This window comes from Panthera tigris, chromosome X (genome assembly GCF_018350195.1).
Source record: "Panthera tigris isolate Pti1 chromosome X, P.tigris_Pti1_mat1.1, whole genome shotgun sequence".
NCBI classification, from domain to species: domain Eukaryota; kingdom Metazoa; phylum Chordata; class Mammalia; order Carnivora; family Felidae; genus Panthera; species Panthera tigris.
Window position 1 is genome coordinate 100,852,086 of NC_056677.1, and position 18,558 is coordinate 100,870,643.

The 18,558-nt window shown below is 45.8% G+C and overlaps 1 protein-coding gene across 1 annotated transcript in view; it reads left to right on the forward strand.

Annotated features, from left to right (window-relative positions):
• The window catches only part of GRIA3 (glutamate ionotropic receptor AMPA type subunit 3), a 264,933-nt gene extending 258,396 nt beyond the window's left edge, over positions 1–6,537 (forward strand). The window contains exons 16-17 of the mRNA XM_042974909.1: positions 802–1,019; positions 6,228–6,537. Of these exons, the coding sequence (XP_042830843.1) occupies positions 802–1,019; positions 6,228–6,252 (243 nt within the window). The 3' untranslated portion in view covers positions 6,253–6,537. The remainder of the gene's footprint in view (positions 1–801; positions 1,020–6,227) is intronic.
• The last annotated feature ends 12,021 nt before the right edge of the window (positions 6,538–18,558 follow it).

Here is an 18,558-nt window from a genome sequence, read left to right on the forward strand (position 1 = left end):
CTCCTGGAGAAGCTTTCTGATTGGTGTGTGGAGCCAATTCAGGACCCAGTGGGTCCTCCTGACAGTTTCCCTAAACTCTCAGGAAGATGGAAGGGAGCCAGTTCTTTATGCTGTGCCCTCGTTCCAGCAGCACAAAGACTTGCCGCCCTGAGGATGAGAACTTAGCAACCAGTCCCCGAAGGGAGCAATTTCTCAGCCACCAGGGGAAAGGGGAGAGCTAATAATCCCTTTTTAAACAAACCCTTGTGAAGTCACTCCCCAGATAAGAGTATCAGGCACCTCTAATATTGTCACCTGGTAGCTTAAAGACAAGCCGTTGACAAGTTTGTCACAGGGAGAACAAGGGAGAAAGGGGTGTTGCGGGCCAGAGAGGGGAAAGAGTGCTTCAAGTCCCCAAATGAGAAGAGTGTTAACATTTATCGAGATGATGCCACGGCTCAACTCTGGCAAATGGCACCTTGAGGCTGGCAGAGGAACACATTGTGCTTGTGTTTACACTTTTGCTCCCATGGCCAAGTGCTGTTTTATTTAGTTCCCGACACCATTCGGAGGCACCGAAGGAATTAAGGAGTCCAAATAAAAGAACATCTAGGTGAGGATCACAACTGTCAACAGAAGCACAATCTACCATGTTGCGGGCCGCTGTGAAACAGCAGCCGGTTGCCAGAGTCGAGCCATAACACTTACATCAATGTTTAGTTGTTTTACAACTGAGAACTCTCCTATATTGTTGTCATGTGTTATAATGTCCCATTGCTTTTGTTGCCCCCAAGAACTAATCACGTTGTTCATTTCTCTTAGGACAAGACCAGCGCTCTGAGCCTGAGCAATGTGGCAGGCGTTTTCTATATACTTGTCGGAGGTCTGGGGCTGGCCATGATGGTGGCTTTGATAGAATTCTGTTACAAATCACGGGCAGAGTCCAAACGCATGAAACTCACAAAGAACACCCAAAACTTTAAGCCTGCTCCTGCCACCAACACTCAAAATTACGCTACATACAGAGAAGGCTACAACGTGTATGGAACAGAGAGTGTTAAGATCTAGGGGTACGGTCAAGGTCTAGTAAACTAATCAGCCTTACGTGACTGTATGTGAATCTCTTTTTTCTTTCTTTGTGTTTTTGACCTCGGTGTATCGTTTCAAGTATTGTCCAGTCTTTGCAACCATTTGTTTCTCTGAAAACAATGGTTGTGCTTTCTCGTCGGGCAGTAGCGCTTTTCTAATAGCACCGTCGTAATTATACTGTGGCCTGCAACCCAAGAGGAAGAGACATTCTCTAGAGCTGCGCTGTTCCGTGGGAATATTTGTGAGCTGCACATGTGAACCACAGGTGTAATCTGAAGCGCTCTAGTAGCTACACTTCTTTAAAGCAACGCAAGTGAAATTAACTTAATGAGACATTGTATTTAACCCAATATACCCAAGATATCGTTCCAACATGTTATCGATATATAAAACGAATGAAATATTTTACATTATTTTCTTCACCCTAAGTCTTGGAAACCTGGGGTGTGTTTTATCCTCATGGCACATCTCAACGTGTCCTAGCCACCTATTGAGGGTTCGGTAGTCACATGTGGCTGCCGTTTTGGACAGCGCAGTTCTACAGAGAGCAGCCGTTCTGGAACTGATGGTAAAATGAGGAATGGAGGCAGGGCGTTGCCCCCTTCAGAAAGGCAGTGCTTCCATGGGGCACGGCGGTTCTCTTAAGTGTAAGCCTGAGACCATTTCTCGAATCTTTGAGTTCCTTTGTTGTCCGTTTCTTGGAAGCGATATTCAGGTAAGTGTCTCCCAAAGAACGGTTGAGGCTCCCTGCTGCTGGCTGCTCCAAATCCATACTTAGATAAACCTGACTGGTGCCACCTTGACTGGGAGCTACAGCCAACTCCCCAGCCTTCCTCTAACCAATAACTCAGACACGTGCAAAGGCAAGCTTGAAGTAGAATGATCACCTATCTGTCCACTCTGGAAGTGTTAAAAAGAATACAGTCTTGCTGTTATCTTCAAGTGCATCTGTCATCGCCAACATGCCTCTCTGAAAGGAAAGAGAACAATTAGCAACTTCGTAGCCCTTACTTATTTCCGGTGGGAGATTTGTTAGCTCACAAATCAACGACACCATGAATTTCCTGAATGCGCTTGAATTTCTACAAATGCAGTATTTGTGTTTTTGGTCCCGTTGTATTTCACACCGTGGAGCTAAATTCAGCCAATTTTTAAATAATATTTCATCCAAACAAATCCTGTGTCTTCACCACGGAAAGTATTATCTTGTTTGAGGAAGTTGCTTGTTGTCCTTTCCTGCTATAGACTGCAAGCCTGTGCCACAACATACCCAGTACACCGAGCTAACCCCCTGAGTGTTCCCAGCACATCGCTGATTGTACAGTACACAGGTTCATCTGTAATTAGTGTTGTTTGCGTGCAAGTGTTTAATGTTCAGGGTGCTTAAAATATTTTACTCTTGAGTAGCTTCTATTGGTCCATTACAATTTGGGGCACATGATCTGCTTTTCCGTAGGGTAGTGCTGGGTGATTTCAGCTTACCTTAATTATCCCAAATTCTGAGATACTGGCATCCAAAAAAAAAAAAAAAAAGAATACATCTGAAATCCTCATAACAGGTTTTCAAGTCTTTTTCACATCCATTGCCTCGTTTGAGGTAAGGGGTCGCAAAGTGTTTTCCCTTTCGTGGCAGTTCTGGAACTAGAGCCCAGACGCTCTTCCTCCTACAGTAGTCTCTTCGCAAATCCATTCTGCCTCTAACCACCGGCGGCCTGGTGGTTTCCAGGAACCTTGAAATTCCAATGGGATCCCATCAAACCGAAGGCAGATCCAAAGTCTGTGTCCCAGTTTTTTTACAAAAGAGGCACACACCTCACTTCTCATGCATTCGACACGAGGTCGTATAGTCAATCTCTCCTACTTTCCCCACAAAGACTCTTTCTGAGACAGGATCAGGACTCAGGGTCACACAGCCTCCAGACGCTCTCTATTAGCAGCCATTCCATCTGAGAATCCATGTTCTGCTGGACCACAATAGCCTCAATCTCTCATTCAAGCCCCAGAAGAGTGCCTCCTAAATGTCAGTGTGCCTTGTGAATCACCTGGAGAACTTATAAAAATGCGGATTCTGGGGCACCTGGGTGGCTCAGCCAGTTAAACGTCCAACCCTTGATCTCGGCTCAGGTCATAATCTTGCAGTTCGTGAGTTGGAGCCCCTCATCCGGCATCTGCGCTGACGGTGCGGAGCCTGCTTGAGACTCTGTCCCTCCTTCTCTCTGCCCCTCCCCTGCTTGTGCTTGCTCTCAATACATAAACTTTAAAAAAAATGCAGATTCTGATTCAGCAGGTCTGGGATGCTACCTGAGAGGCTGCACTTCTCACAGTCTCCCGGGCATTGTTGGTGCTGCTGGTCCAGGGAGCAGTAAGATTCTAGAGAAAACTGTCTCAGGGCATGTAATTTAAGGAAAGAAAAGAAAGAGGGAGGGAAGGACAGAGGGGAAAGAAAAGACAGAGAGAGAGAGAGAGAGAGAGAGAGAGAGAGAGAGAGAGAAAGGGAAAGAAAGAAACTTGGGGTCAGCAAACCTGTGGGCAGAATGTTGCAGTCCTGAAGTGAATGCCCTGAAGTGAAATTGCCACAACTTCTGACTTGCTCTCTTTTCTTTAGTCACCTTGGTTGATCCATTTTCTGAAGCAAAATTCAGGCTACATGACACAAAACTCACATTTTAATAGACATCAGTGCCAGTGTGGTTACGGCCCAGTTAGCTAGTACCTTGGCAACTATCCCTAGGATGAAAAGAAAAGCTGAGAAAAGCCTCTACAAACAAATCTGTCCTCTGAGCCTATGTGAAGTCCCCAGACAAGAAGGAGAAGCCTCACAGGATGCCAGAAGAATCCTTCCATGTGTCAGTCCAAGAGGCACAAAGCAAGCTGAGCAGGAAACAGAAACCTCTCTGCTGTCCTCAGCCAGTTTGGTAATGTAATGGTAGGGGAATGTTGGTTAAGTGAAGGGTGAGCCCTTTATCCATTCATCTTTTAATTCCCAGGAAGTTCTCTGAGTTGGCCTAGATCTGTCAAGGTCTATGCAGGGGCACAGAGATCAAGAGGCACCCTGAGATTTTACTTTTATTGCTAATTATCAGAGCCAGCCTTAGGAGTTAGGGGTGCCAGTAACTCTTGAGGAAACATGACCCCAGGGCAAATCACCTGCAAAAATATGATTGAGCTGAAACGTGGTTAATAAAAAACATCTTTGGGGTGCCTGGGTGGCTCAGTCAGGTATACGTCCGACTCTTGATTTCAGCTCAGGTCGCGCACTCACGGTTCTGGCATTCGAGCCCCTCGTCAGGCTCTGCGCTCTGGCTCCCTCTCCCTCTGTCCCTCCCCCACTCGCACACCTGTGCTCTCACTCTCTCTCAAAAATAAATAAACTTAAAAAAAAAAAACAAACACGTCCTTTGAAAGCAGAGTCATCTCTCCTTCTGTATGGGTGAGAATAGTCAGGATTATTGGACTTGTGGGAAGGCGTGCCTCAGCCTCAGAGCCAGCGCCCAGGAGGGAGCACACAGCCTCCCGACTACCTGTTGCCTCTCTGGGTTACTGACCAACTCCCGGAAGCGTGGCCCCCAAAGCGTGCCTTGGCAGGTGGCTGACTCACCGCACCCCGGGGTTGACTCTGCTAACTGTCTCAAGAGATTCTTCCCAATTTCCTCATTGCTGTCAAGAACTATTTCTAGCTTCTTTGGTTTCTTCAACAATGTTTTTGAAACGCTTCTCATTTTCAAGACCTCAAGCTGCCTGAAGTTAAAGAAAAAGATTTCCATTTTTCCTCTACGATGCTTCTGCTTAGCCTTCCCAGAATATGTTAACTTTGTTCATACAACCCATTTTCAAAAGGATCAATTTTCCTTCTGCAGCCTATGCATAGGCTGGGGCTATGGTTCCCCAGACCATTTGCTGGGGACAGTTTCCCACTTGAAGAGTTCATCTCAAGGTTACGTGGAAACCACGTTCTGGATCTCTGAGGTGGTGATGTTCTTTGTTCCCAGAGGACTCTTCACGGTGATACTTCATCGGTCCCCATTTAAAAGCAGGAAACAGAGGCAGTGACAGATGTAGGGGCTGTCCCAAAGTTATGCAGCTATGAAATGACATGCCATGGCCCATGGAGAGGGAGGATGGGGACTCCGATCTTTCCGCTCTAGATACAAAAATTTCTCCAAGCTTCTGAGACAAATATGACTCTGGACTCTAGAGATTCCAAGGAAGAGGTTTACCTACTTCCATGTTACTCTCATTCTGCCCTCTTTGGGGGCTTTTGGCCTGCAGGTGCATCTTTGACATTCTTCTTGCAGGCCAGCGGTGGAATGTGACTATGTCATTCCCTTGGGCAAAGCTCATTGTTAGCTCTAGACAAAAAGAAGGGCTCCCTTCGTGTACAGGGAAAGGATGGAGAAGAGGCAGAAAAGTGAAGGCAGAAAAGCGCCCTTAAGTCTTCAGAGTCAGGGGCAAATGAATCCCCTGCACTAGTGAGTGCCCCCTACAGGAAGGCAGCACCAGCATCCCAATCAGGTCCGTAATATCTGGGCAAAGACCCCACGGATGCCAGCCAAGCCCCTTCATGGGTATCACTGTTCTGGCCCCTTTCTGGAATGTGCTGTCTCTTTGAAGTCCGTGTGCTATTTTCAGATTTGAATAACTAAGCTTGTAGGTATTGAGAGAGCCAAGCTGTCACCTTTCCGGCAATGAACGGCACATTTCCTTCTCACAGTCAAATGGATTCCAGTCAAGCAAGCCACAGAACATTGTTTATCCTCTGTCTTAGGTAAACAGTCCTCTGTCATAGGGTCTGCAATCAGAATACACTCCGTGGGTTAGTTGTCCTGAATACCTACATATAAGTGCTACTAAGGCTTTCTAGTACACCTGCATCCTAAGTGATCAGTGCCCTAAGTTAGACTTCATGTAACGTCTGTATATTCCTTAGTGCAATGCCCGGTGGAGAAGGAACGTAATTTAACCTATTGCAAAGCATTTGCATCAGGTCAAAGAATTTAAGCAGACTTGTTGCCTAAAGCCAGTCAATCTGGGTGCGGCCCCAGAGATGCCCATCTGAGAAAACATTCACGGTTCTTGTCCAAGATAGACTGAGCCATAATAGACTTTGCAATCCCTACAAGAAAGCCCGTTCAAATGTAAGTTTCCCCTTGTCTTTGCAGATCCCGCCCCACTGGAGGCATGTGATGAGAGGAATCACCGAAAACGTGGCCGCTTCAAGGATCCTGAGCCAGACTTCACTCTCCCTGGTGTCGGGCATGACACGAATATTGTTGATGGTGCAATGACCTTTCAATAGGAAAAACGGATTGTTTTTCCCTTCAGTGCCTTATGGAACACTCTGAGACTCGCGACAATGCAAACCATCACTGAAATCGTTTTGCTTTGCTTGAAAAAAATTAAAATAAAACCAACAAAAAACATGGACATGCAAGATTCCAGTATGCGGAAAAAAAATCGTATTACAAAAAGTCAATTCAACAAAAGCCATTCTTTGATACCACTGCTCAGTATACAAACACCATGTTCTTTAATACACACACACACACACACGCACGCACACACGCACGCACGCACACAAATTTAAAATTCCAATTCAGCCAATAGGCCCATCTCAGCTAAAATAATTAATTCCTCCTGATTAAAAAAAAAAAAATCTCTGACTCCCTGTGTTTGGGAAGACAGACTGGCATTTCTTCTAGGATCTGCTGACCAGATGTTTTTGGTATTTCCTGTTGGTAGTGATGTTCTGTGCACCCTATTTCCTTTCAACGTTGCTGAAATGTGTATATCTTTAGAATGTAAATGCAACACTTAAGAAAATTCAAACACTTTTGGAAAAGGGACTCAACCGTGACTTCTCTGTGTTCTTGAAATGGTTTTGTGCGAATGCTTTGATAACTTCCCACTCGGTGAAGGGATTCCCAGAGCTTTCGAAATGGACTTGTGTGTGTAGCAAGGGGCGAGGCACGATCAGGCGTACCTCTCGGTGCTTTCCTACAATGGATCCCGGGGCTTCCCAAGAAGCCTGGAATTGCAGCTCACAGATCTGTTTTTCTTGCTTTGGTGTGCGTTTTAAGTCGATACAGCTGAGTCTTTAGCATTGAGGTGAGGGAAATGCTGCCTACACTCCCAAATGTGTTTAGAATATCTTTCTCAGAAACAACACTGTGTTTAAGCTCCGCTTTTCTCCGCTAAGTATGCCTTTCAAGTGTACACCTCGGAGACAGGACCGCGTTGCAAGGCGGGCCAGTGGGTTCAGACCACGGTTGTTGGTCTGACTTTACTCTTGCTAGGTCTGTCTTCCCAGCTGTTGCCTGTGACTGCCCGTGGCTCTCCGTCAGACTGCATGTGTCCTTTTCTAGTTTGCAAAGACTAAAATGCATTCCCAAACCTACTGCTAAACCGAGGGCCTCAGCATCACTCCCAGGTCCTTGCTCGGAGCAGTCTCTCCACTGACTTTCTCAGAAGATCGCGCCACTGCTCCACGGGCTATCAAGTAACTAACTGCGTACCTGCCGTTGGCATCATCAGAACAGTCAGAGGAAATAGTCTCCGCTCACTAATTACCTCCTATATAATGACGTATGCTTTCTGTAGTTCAGTAGTTTGCTCTCATCAGTGACGTGCATTGGGAAGTTTCCAGACTGTAAAAACTAGGAGCTTGAATTCATTTCCCAAGTGTGACCTTTAGATGCCTAGTTGACTCGCTGCCCATTTGCTCTTGTCTTCAGAAAAGGAAGGAGGAAGCCTCGTTCCGATGAAACGTTTCCAGAAAAGTGTAATATAAACTTTCATTCCAAAAATGGTGTCATAAGCGAGTAACTCACCTGTCAAATTTTAAATGGTATTGAACAAAAAAAAAAAAAAAAAGGAAGCTGTTGTGTTTTCGTTTTTGTTTTGTTTTCATGAAACTGTGATTTTCAACTTCTGAATGCTATGATGTCCAGAGCAGGAAGCTAATGCTGTGCAAATATGAAGTTGTATAAAACAAATCAACCGACCTACACACAAATGTTTTCGTAGGCACTGTATAAGGAGAAATGTATGTTTATGGACTCAAATCAGTTTTTCAGAGGAAACTTTGCTGGGAATGAAGAGGCAAATAAATTGGTTTGTTATTTTTTAAAAACTTGCATGTTTAAAAAACAAACATTGATTGCTTCAAATTTCTGCTACTAACTTCAAGCTATGGGAGTTTGGCGGTAGTCACTTGAGGATTTTTTTTTTCCAATTCTTTTCTTTTTGTTGTTAAAGCTGTACTTCAGTGAACAGAAAAATTGCCAAGCCAACTAATGGCCGTAAAAGCGTAAATTGCATGTGTGGGCATAAACTACGGAGCCTCATTGCCGTGAGGTATTGTACAAAGTTTTAATACATTTTGTAAATAAAATTGTAAAGAAAGAAGTCTGTTTCTGTGCTTTGACAGTTTAAAACGGACGTGGATACAGGTGCCAGGAAGTTATTATTCATCAATTTACTTCCCACCGGAGGCTTTGCCAATGATATCACAGTCACCTCGCCGGTGGTTTCCATAGAAGATTCTGCCGCTCCCCCGCCCCCCCCACCCCACCCCAACTCATCTGCGACCACAGTCACGCTCCAGCCCTCATCCTAACTACACATTCCATTAGAAAAACCTTCATTCCAGCAAGCGTCACCGATCTAGAGTTCAGAGAGAAATAATGAATGCAGGACTATATTGATTCTACAGTGTTTCTGAGGGAGAGACAAAAGGCTGCTAATCAAGTCTGATTTGTAGACTCTGAACATGGAGTACAGTTTTACCCAATACATAAAGCAAGTGTTTAAATATAGGCCAGTTTTATATGACGGCCGCCCTAGAAAACAGGAGATAATGATAGGAAAGGAAGGGATAATTTGCGGCTGGGCCAGCAACAAAGAAAAGTACAGCTGAGATGCTAGAGAGAGGAAGGAAGGAAGCCATCTGGGGTCGGGGAGTGTGGAACAGAGAGCACGAGGCCTTGGAGACAAAGAAAACTCAGAGTGGGAAAGGAAATCGCCCAGAAGAGTCTGAAGTATAGGCTGATATAAACACGCTGAGGTTAATTTGGCCTGGAGGCTTCGGCACATTACTCCAATCTTCACCGTCGTCAGAAATGCCGATTGGCTGACGAACCGTCACGCTTTACAGCTCTTCAGCTGCTTTCCTTTTCTTCGATTAGGTCACCCACGGCGGTCCCACCAGAAGAGAACTGATTCTCTAGGGAGCAGATTCCGTGACTAGATTGGAGTGATGGTTCCCTAGCTGGCTGATAAAATCAATTCAAGTACCAAATGATGCCCCCGGATCTTCTGAAATAATAGATTCCTATTTTAACGGGAACTTCAATCCCTTACCCCAAAGGAATAACCACTCTCAGGTACTGTGGCAGATGACGATAGAGTGCAGTTTGGGTTAGCAGGGGTTTGGGGTTTTTTTCCTCCGTGGAGGAAGGGACAAGCAAAAAAGATAGTCTTTGTCAGACCAGACTGTAGTCAGCTATATATCTTGCTTACACATAGGGTCATCTTTGCCCACCAACCAGGTCTGCAAATGGGTCTTGAGTTTCAAATGTCACACTCCCCCTGCACACAAAAGGACAAGGCCTTTTGGTCCCTGCACTGGTCTCCTTGCCTGTCAAGACTCACATCTGACTGCACCGTATGGTAAGATCTTCCAAGAGGAAGGCCAAAGACATTTAAGGAAACCTTGGTAGGCTTGTGGAAGAACAGCGCGGCCCATCACCTTCCTGCCGTTGGGTGGGGACAAAGGGTTCACTGTGACTTGGGGACATGAGCCTGGAGGAGGAGAACAGATTAGAAGCAAGAAGCAGAAGCATTATTCCTCAGAATGCAGACTCAGTGAAACAGAAGATCTATCAATCCTCGGTCCCATAAGGGTTGTGAACCAGTTACACCACCAAAAGTTACTCTCCACTGGAGCCAGAGCCAGCTATTCGGCTACTCTGGGCAAGACCCCTCCCCTCTTACCCTTACCCTCCTGGACTGGGCTTTTGGGGAAGCAATTTACCAGCAGATCACTTGGCAGATATGACACCCAGCAGCAGTATATCTGCATTCGGCTGTGGGCACACACAGCACTTGGCGACCCGACAGGAAATCTCTTTTGAATCCGGGGCCACTGGAGGGCCTTACAGTTACCCCCTCCCCACCCCCATCATTTCGGACTGGAAGAAAGGCAAGGTCTTGGAAGAGAGTGACCAGTGGCACCCAGAATTCAATGGAACTTGCCTCTAGAACCGAAGGTGAAAGAATGAGGCGCTAAGAGACTTCCTGTACACCTAAGACTCGGAGTCCGAGACATGACGTTCCTATTCAGTGAAGACGTGTGGCACGCTTCTGGGCTCTCTCGAAAGGCTCCCTGGGAGGGCACTATTGTCAGGAGAGGTTGGAGGGAGGTCTTATGCGAGGTCTGTCATCGTCCCGAACCTGCTGCCGCTTCCTTAGCATCCTCTAAACCGAGGGTTCACAAACTCATTTGGACGGGCAAGACGCCCAAGCTCTTTGACAGGTGTTGTCCTTGTAACTTCACAGATGATACGGTAGCAAACTTGGCTCCTGCCCTCAGGGGGCTTGCAGTCTTGGTGGAAAGGTAGAGGATGAATCGACAACCATTCATGCCCAGCGCTTTGCTCAGACAAAGAACTGTAAGGAGCCTAAAGTGAAGGCTTTCTGTCTGCCTCTTCACTTGGATCCGTGCTTCCTAATACACCCGGGTGGAGCCTGATTTCTAATATAAACAGGTGGAACTTTTGTGCCTCCAAAGCCGTGAGCCTTTTCAACTGAGGAGTCACACCCGGGCCCTGCAGGCCGCTAGCTGCCGAGAACCTCACAATGACCACTTTCCTGCCAGTCTGCCCACCCTCTGAGCAGCGGATATTTGCTTATGTATTGACTCACGGTGCCCTCACTATAGAAGTATAAAAGAACCTGCAATGTCAGCCTAAGAAATAATCCTCTCCCCGTGTCAGCAGATTTGACAAAATTAGCCTTTCAGTGGTTTCACTGAGTTTCAATCCTGGAGCAAAAATGACTGATTTAAATTTTTCCTAATAAATATTCATTAAGCCTGAACAAGCCAAAGCCCTGGCAGTAGCTCACCGGAAGTTTGAATGTAGGCTGATGGGGGAGACAATTTTGCAAATACTTCCAAACAACATTGCCATCTTCCCCCATGAGAGTGCTAATTTTCTTGAAAGGCTGCAAACCCTCTCCCAACCTAGTAGTGGCTCGTAAGGTCTACATTTCCCCCCCACTTACAATATAGTTTTGGAAAAGCTTGTTATTCCCCATCATTGGACTATGGCTTCCACCCCACTGCTCTACGAGAACTGCTTTTGACAAGGTCATCAGTAAACTGTATTCCTATTTGATTTTTTAGCATTTATTTATTTTTTGAGAGAGATAGAGCGTGAGTGGGGGAGGGGCAGAGAAAGAGGGAGTCACAGAATCCAAAGCAGGCCCCAGGCTCTGAGCTGTCAGCACGGAGCCCGACGCGGGGCTCGAACTCACGAACCGCGAGACGATGACCTGAGCCGAAGTCGGATGCTTAACTGACTGAGCCACCCAGGTGCCCCAGCATACTTTATAGCAAGTGATCACAAACTCTGGCCCACAGGATAAATGTGGCTCACCACCTGTTTTCATTAATAAAGTTTTATTGGAAAACAGGCACACCCATTCACTTACATCTCGTCTGTGGCCACTCTCAGCCTACAATGGCAGAATTGAAAGGATGCAACAGTATTGCCCACAAAGCCTAAAATATTTACTAACTTGCTCTTTACATAAAAAGCTCACTAATCCCTACTGGACCCTATTCGATAGTCATTGTCTTACTTGGCCCCTTTCCAGAATTTGATGCCATTAGCCTGTCCCACCTTGAAAATGTCTATTCCTTTGACTTCCATGACAGCACTCTCTCCTGGTTTTCCTCCTACCCTGCTACTGCTAATTTCTCTCCTGCTTCCTGGTCTCCTCTTCTAAATCTTAATGTCAACGTTCTCCTGAGTTCCACCATGTTTCTTCTTCTCTTCTCACTTTGTACACTCTCCCTGGGTGCTATCCCATAGTTTCCATTTCCACCCATATTATGATGTCTCTCTAGTCCTCATTTCCATCTCAAAACTTTCTCCTGAGCACCAAGGCAGTATATCCCAATGTCTGTGGTAACTTCTCACTTGGACAATCCCATAAGCACATCAAACTGAATATGCCCAACATAGGAACTGTTTGCTCTTACCCTCACCCCACTACTAAACCAGAGTTCCCACTAAAAGTCTCCATCCTGATTTAAAACCCCATTGATAGAGAGTAGAGTGAGATAGAAGAACAAATCCAATAAACTTTAGAATTGGTAGGTGTAACAATCTGAGAAAAAATGGGCTTGCACTTAGAAGCAGAATTCTCAGTACAGTGACAATGAAAAAACAAATGGGTCAGTTTAACATCAACTTGCACAGCTGTAAGATGTATGTAGTGAAAAGTAAGTGTATGATTTTTCTTATCTTTTGGATCTCAGAATCATAATACGGTTTGTGCTCCTGTGGAAGAAAACCAACTAGAGCCGTCACCAAAGAAGGAACATGCAGGGGCGCCTGGGTGGCTCAGTCAGTTAAGTGTCTGACTTTTGGTTTCAGCTCAGCGCATCATCTCACGGTTAGTGGGTTCGGGGCCCACATCGGGCTCTGTGCTGGCAGCCGGCACGGAGCTTGCTTGGGATTCTGTCTATCCCTCTCTCTGCCACTCCCCCTCCTCAAAATAAATAAATAAACATTTCAAAAAAAAAGGAATGTGTACATTCCAAACAAGCTACGTGGATCACTTTTGGAAACATAATACAAAAAGATGGTTCTGATCACCCTCAGAGAGATATGAGGTAGGACCCAGATGGAATCAAAGAAAGAACAAGGGAAGGATGGGGGGGGGGGCGGGGTGATCTTCCTTATCCTTGCCACGGCCATAGAGAGCTGGGCCGTGCAGAGAGGACCATGGGACAGGGTGGTAATCACCACCATAAACCCAAACACCCAATCCAGGAACCAAAGCCTGGTTATCAACCTTGTGCGCACCCTTCCTCATTTTCACCCTCAGACGAGTCTTGGCTCTGATAATCCATCCCTAGCTTAGTTTGAGCTTGTGACACTTTCCATATGGCCAAATGCAACAGTGTCTTAACTGTTCCCTTTGTTTCTAGTTTTTAATCCCCCAATTCACCCTCCACTCTGCAGCCAGAATGATTCTTTGGATCTCATCACCTTTCATTGCCCTTTGGCTAAGACTAAATCCCTTAGTTTATCATAAAAGGCCTTTCGTTTAAAAAAAATGTTAATGTATACTGATTTTTGAGAGAGAGCACACAAGCGGGGGAGGGGCAGAGAGAGAGAGGGAGACACAGCCTACAGCACAGGACCCAACGCGGGGCTCAAACTCATGAACCATGAGATCATGACCTGAACCGAAGTCAGACACTTAACCAACTGAGAGCCACCCAGGAGCCCCCATGAAAGACCTTTCATAATCTGCCTCCTGCCTATTTCTTCAGCTTCCTTGTTCACCACCCCTTCGCCTCCATTCTCTACTCTACTGAGGCCTCGTCATATCCAACTACTTAACATTCCTGGCTCTGCCGTGTCTTTTCGTGCTTCCATGGTTTTGCACACGCTTCTCCACCTGCCTGGAAGTCCCTTCCCCTCACTTTTATGCCTGATTAACTCATAGTTTGTCTTTAAGACCAAATTGGCATCATTTCCTCTGGGAAACCTTCCCTGACCGTCCTCTGCCCCCAGGATTGGTTTACAGACTCTTTCTCAGTATTCTGTCCCAGTAGTACTTGCCTTTTTCATAGTGCTAAGATGTTATATCGTCTTCCCTATTAGATCACTGGCTGACACCGTGGGCAGAGTCTCTCTTAGTCATTTCCATAAGTGAAACAGAATTGTAAATGTTTGATGAACAAATGAATGAAATGTGGAAATGAAAAAAATAACCCAGAGGCATAACTTAGGAAGCAGTGTTGAGGACAGAGAAGAAGTGCCACCTTATACTGTACAAAATGAAAATGAAAAAAACTCACAAACTCTGTAACCAAAGGAGTCCACCTTCCACATCATTATCATTAAAGGTAGTTTTTCAAAGCCTGCCATCTTCTCAATGTCCCTCATCCCCCAAAAGAAGCCCCACCTCATCTCCAGCTATCCAAGCAGCCAGGCCCTCAACTTCCTTTGGATGCAGAGTATCTCCTGCACTGGGCACCATCACCACCCCTATGGGTCTCCTCCCTGGCCGATGCCCCAAGCTGCTACACTCCTCCAAGGTCATGTATTCACTCATGGGACACTCAGGTATGCAAATCTAATCTCCTTTGTGAGACTCACCACTGGATAGTGGGTGGGCAACATAAATTGTAGTCGGAACAGATAAATTTAGCTCATAACACAGCGGTATTAGGCTCAGTCCATGTGGCAGACATAATTATGCACTCTTCATCCTCCCCCTTGAAGAAATGACTTACTGCCCAGCTGCAAGCGGTGTAGGCACCTGACAGCCTCCAGCTGTTAGCATCTTCAGACTCCACCTAAGCTTTTGAACTCAGATCACATTCTTATTGGGGCAGCCTGCAGCCAATGACTGAGCAAAATGGTGATAAAGTCACACTCTCTCCGGGTAACCCCCAGCTAGTGACTAAGCAAATCAGTGGTACAAAAACCTAGCTATGTCCACCCAACACAGGACTTCTCTAATGAGCAATCTTGCTTCCAGAAAGCCCCGTTGGGCTGGTAGAGACGTTAGCAGGTCCACGCCACAGTCTGACGGCCCCATGCTCAATTTTGCTTCTTTGTCCCTCTTCTTTCCCAGCTGTTATTCTCTAATTAGCCTTTTGCATTCCTAACTCCTCAACACCTGCTTCTTTGAGAGTCCAACCCATGACATTTGGTAGCAGAAGTGGTCCCAAGAAAGCAGGCTGTGGATGGGGTTCAAGGATTGGATCCTTCACCCCTAGGGTCGTAATGAGGACCCTATTCCCGGTGGGAAGCTGTGCCCAGACAGCCCCCGGCACGAGGCAGCAGCCTAATTGTTAAAGCTTTCATCTGTGGTGTTTTGGAAGCATGTGCCAGTGGAGAAGAGACACTAGCTGGTGGAATGATTCTATGGGAGAATTATAAATATAAAGAAAATGGAAACTGATACTTGTTATTCAGTCACACTGATGCCCTAAAAACACATAATAGAAAGCTGAGTGCAAATAACAATTAAAAACTAAATGTGAGAACCCAACAGTCTCTTTAGCTTACAGATACTCTCATTTCATGCAGTGGTGAGCATAAAAAGGCAAAGCTCAAACCCAGCATTTGATCATTAGAGTAGCTGAATTTCAAGGATAGCTGAATGGTCAACTGAGGCAGGTATGTTATGCGAAAGTCAGGGTCCTTAGCTGGGAAAACCCAGCACCCTGACACAGAGGGTGGGGACATCTAAGTGGAAGCTCCTGAAGATTTTGACTCCCCGGTCTTCTCTGAAACTTCTGTGTCCACTCCTCCCAAATAAGAGCTAGTACTTCCTCGGTATGAGGAGACAATACAGAGGTCTTTCCCACACAAAACAACAGGCCTAGAAGCAGCATGGCCCTCCCAAGAACTAGCTAACCCTGACAGAGGAGGAAAGGGACTACACCCTGAAGGAACTAGGAGATGGAACCAGCACAGGCTGGCAGGAGTCAAGGGAGTACCCGTGGGGCTAGATTCTGAAGGTGCTTGATCAAGAGCTGCTTTGTGTTAAGACTGGATAAGGGAGAGTTCGTTGACTTGGGGGCACTTTCTTGGGATACAAGACTTAACACCCTAGCAGAGAGCCCAGAGGTTGGTTTAAGCTCGCAGTTTATAGGTGTCTCCTCGATAAGCCTAGATAAAACAGTAGCCCACACTGAGTGATATTGAAAACTCCTGAATTATTGTGGCAGATGGTAGAGGAAGGAATTAAAAGGCTGAGGGGGAAGTTGACATACTAGAGTGGACATATCATATGAGGCCAGAGGACCCACTGGAGGACCATGTTCCATGTAAGGGCTAAGGGAACACAGCATTCATCAAGGCCATGAGGAATGCTGGTGAACGGGACAGAAGCATCAGCAAGAAGCTCAGTGGTGGCTCTCCTTGCAGGCCAGGACAGATGATAGTGGAGGCTGTCCCTGAATCCCCGAAAGAAATGGAAAAGGTAAGCAACCCTCTCTACCTCCCAGCAATAGAGTCCTGGGGATAGTGTTTAGCCACCAGCAGCCAGGGGTTGGTCATTATTGGAACAACAGACAAGAATAGAGTGGCAACCATGCGGGCCTGATTTGTATAAAGTTAAAGAGAGGGTTGATAAAACACAGCATTCCTCGATGCAAATAGATAGGCAAACAGGGTATTGTTTAACATGTATAATAAAATAAAAAGAGTAAGAATAAATGAGACAAAATTTGAGGTCAGTCTTCCCAATTAGCAAAATCGTGATTCCTAGTCCGGTTTCCAGATCTAAGCTAATTTTTAGTTCCAGAACCCACTGACTGAAGAGATGGCCCAGGGGAAGAGCCCTGCAACACCATCCCTTCCCCCAGTCATTACCAAAGGGACCCACAGTCATTTACTTGGGTAAATTTACTGTACATACTGCCCATTTATTGTACATTGTGGAAAGAGAAATATCCAGACATTTAAAGGCCTATTAAACCAAGAATCTGAATTGATATTGACACTTGGAGACATGGAACATCATCATGTCCCCTTGTTAGATTGGGGTCACATGCGGGTCAGGTAATAAATGGAGTCCTGGCCAAAGCCGCACTTACAGTGGATCCATGGGGTCTGCTGGCTCACCTGATGGTCATTTTCATGGTACCTGAATATGTAGTTGGGATTGACATATTTGGCAGTTGGAGTAATCCCTACGTTGAGTCCTTGCTATGGTAGAGAAAGCCAAGTAGAAGTTTCTAAAGCTGCCTCCCTACCCCCAGGGACTGAACAAGGTAGTACATCAAAAGTAATATCACATCTCGAGGGAGATGGTGGAAATCACTGTCACTTGTAAAGATTTAAACAATGCAAGGATGGCAGTTCCTATAATATCCTGCTTAATTAAAAAATCTAGTCCCCGAATTAACTAAGATGGATCCTGGAGAATGACTATAGACTACTGCCAACTCAACCAAGAATTAACCCCCCTGGGTGGCTCAGTCAGTTAAGTGTCTGACTCTTGGTTTCAGCTCAGGTCATGATCTCATGGTTCGTGGGATCAAGCCTCATGTTGGGTTCTGTGCTGACAGGGCAGAGCCTGCTTGGGATTCTCTCTTCCTCTCTCTCTCTCTGCCCCTCCTCTGCTCATGTTTCTCTCTCTCTCTCTCTCTCTCTCTCTCACTTTCTCTCTCTCTCTTTCTCAAAATAAATAAACTAAACAAATTTTTAAGAATTAGCCCCATGGCTTCAGGTATATGACATGCAGCTGTTGATTTGGTAAATGTCTTCTTTCCTATTTCAATCAGGAAAGAGGATCAGAAACAGGGAGCATTTGTATGAAAAAGACAACAAATACACGTACGATTTTGCCTCAGAGCTAATTAATTCTCATACCCTCTGTCATAATGGAGTCCAAAGAGATATGGACCATTTGGACATCCCTCAGGACATGATCACATTGATCTCTTACATCGATTGACCTCATCATGCCAATCCAGAAGAATAAGCAGGAGGTGACCAGCATGATGATGGCCTTGATAAGATACATGCTCCACAGGGTGAGAAATAAATGCTTTAAAGATTCAGGGACCTAATAATTCAGTACAGTTTTCAGGAGGTGTAATATCAGAGGCATGCAGGAATATCGTCTCCCAAGTAAGAGACAAATTGCCGAATCTTGTAAACCCTACTACAAAGAAGTAAACACAATGCCTGATAGGTCTGTTTGGGTTCTGGAGGCAAGACATTCATACACAGGCATACTGCTGTGGCCCATATAGTGGGCGAAACAAAAGGCTGACAGTTTTGAGCGGGGTCTACATCAAGGAAGGACATATTATTCCCATCTCCTGCTGATTAGGGTCAATTATGCCTGACAGGATGGTGGGTCCTCTTCTTGGGTGCTGGTCATTGGACACAAGGAACACAAAGGATCCAAGTGTCAGTTGTAGCTTATAGGCCAATGAGATCCTTGTTGTGTCCCCCTGGGGAGAGTGAGCCCCTTTACACTGTAAAGCATAGAGTTACAGTGACAGGAGACACAAAATCCTCCATTGGATCACTGGGAGTGATAGCTAGTGGGGCCATTCCTATTTCCACTCTTTGGTTCCTGAACCCTCTATTTTTTCTATCAGGGATACAGCACCACATAGAAGCTTCCAAATCCATTCATTCCTCCTGAGTGTCGTCTCTGAAATTGTATCTTTAGGAGAGAGATTTGACAATATGATAAATCAACCATGCCTCGATGTGGGAG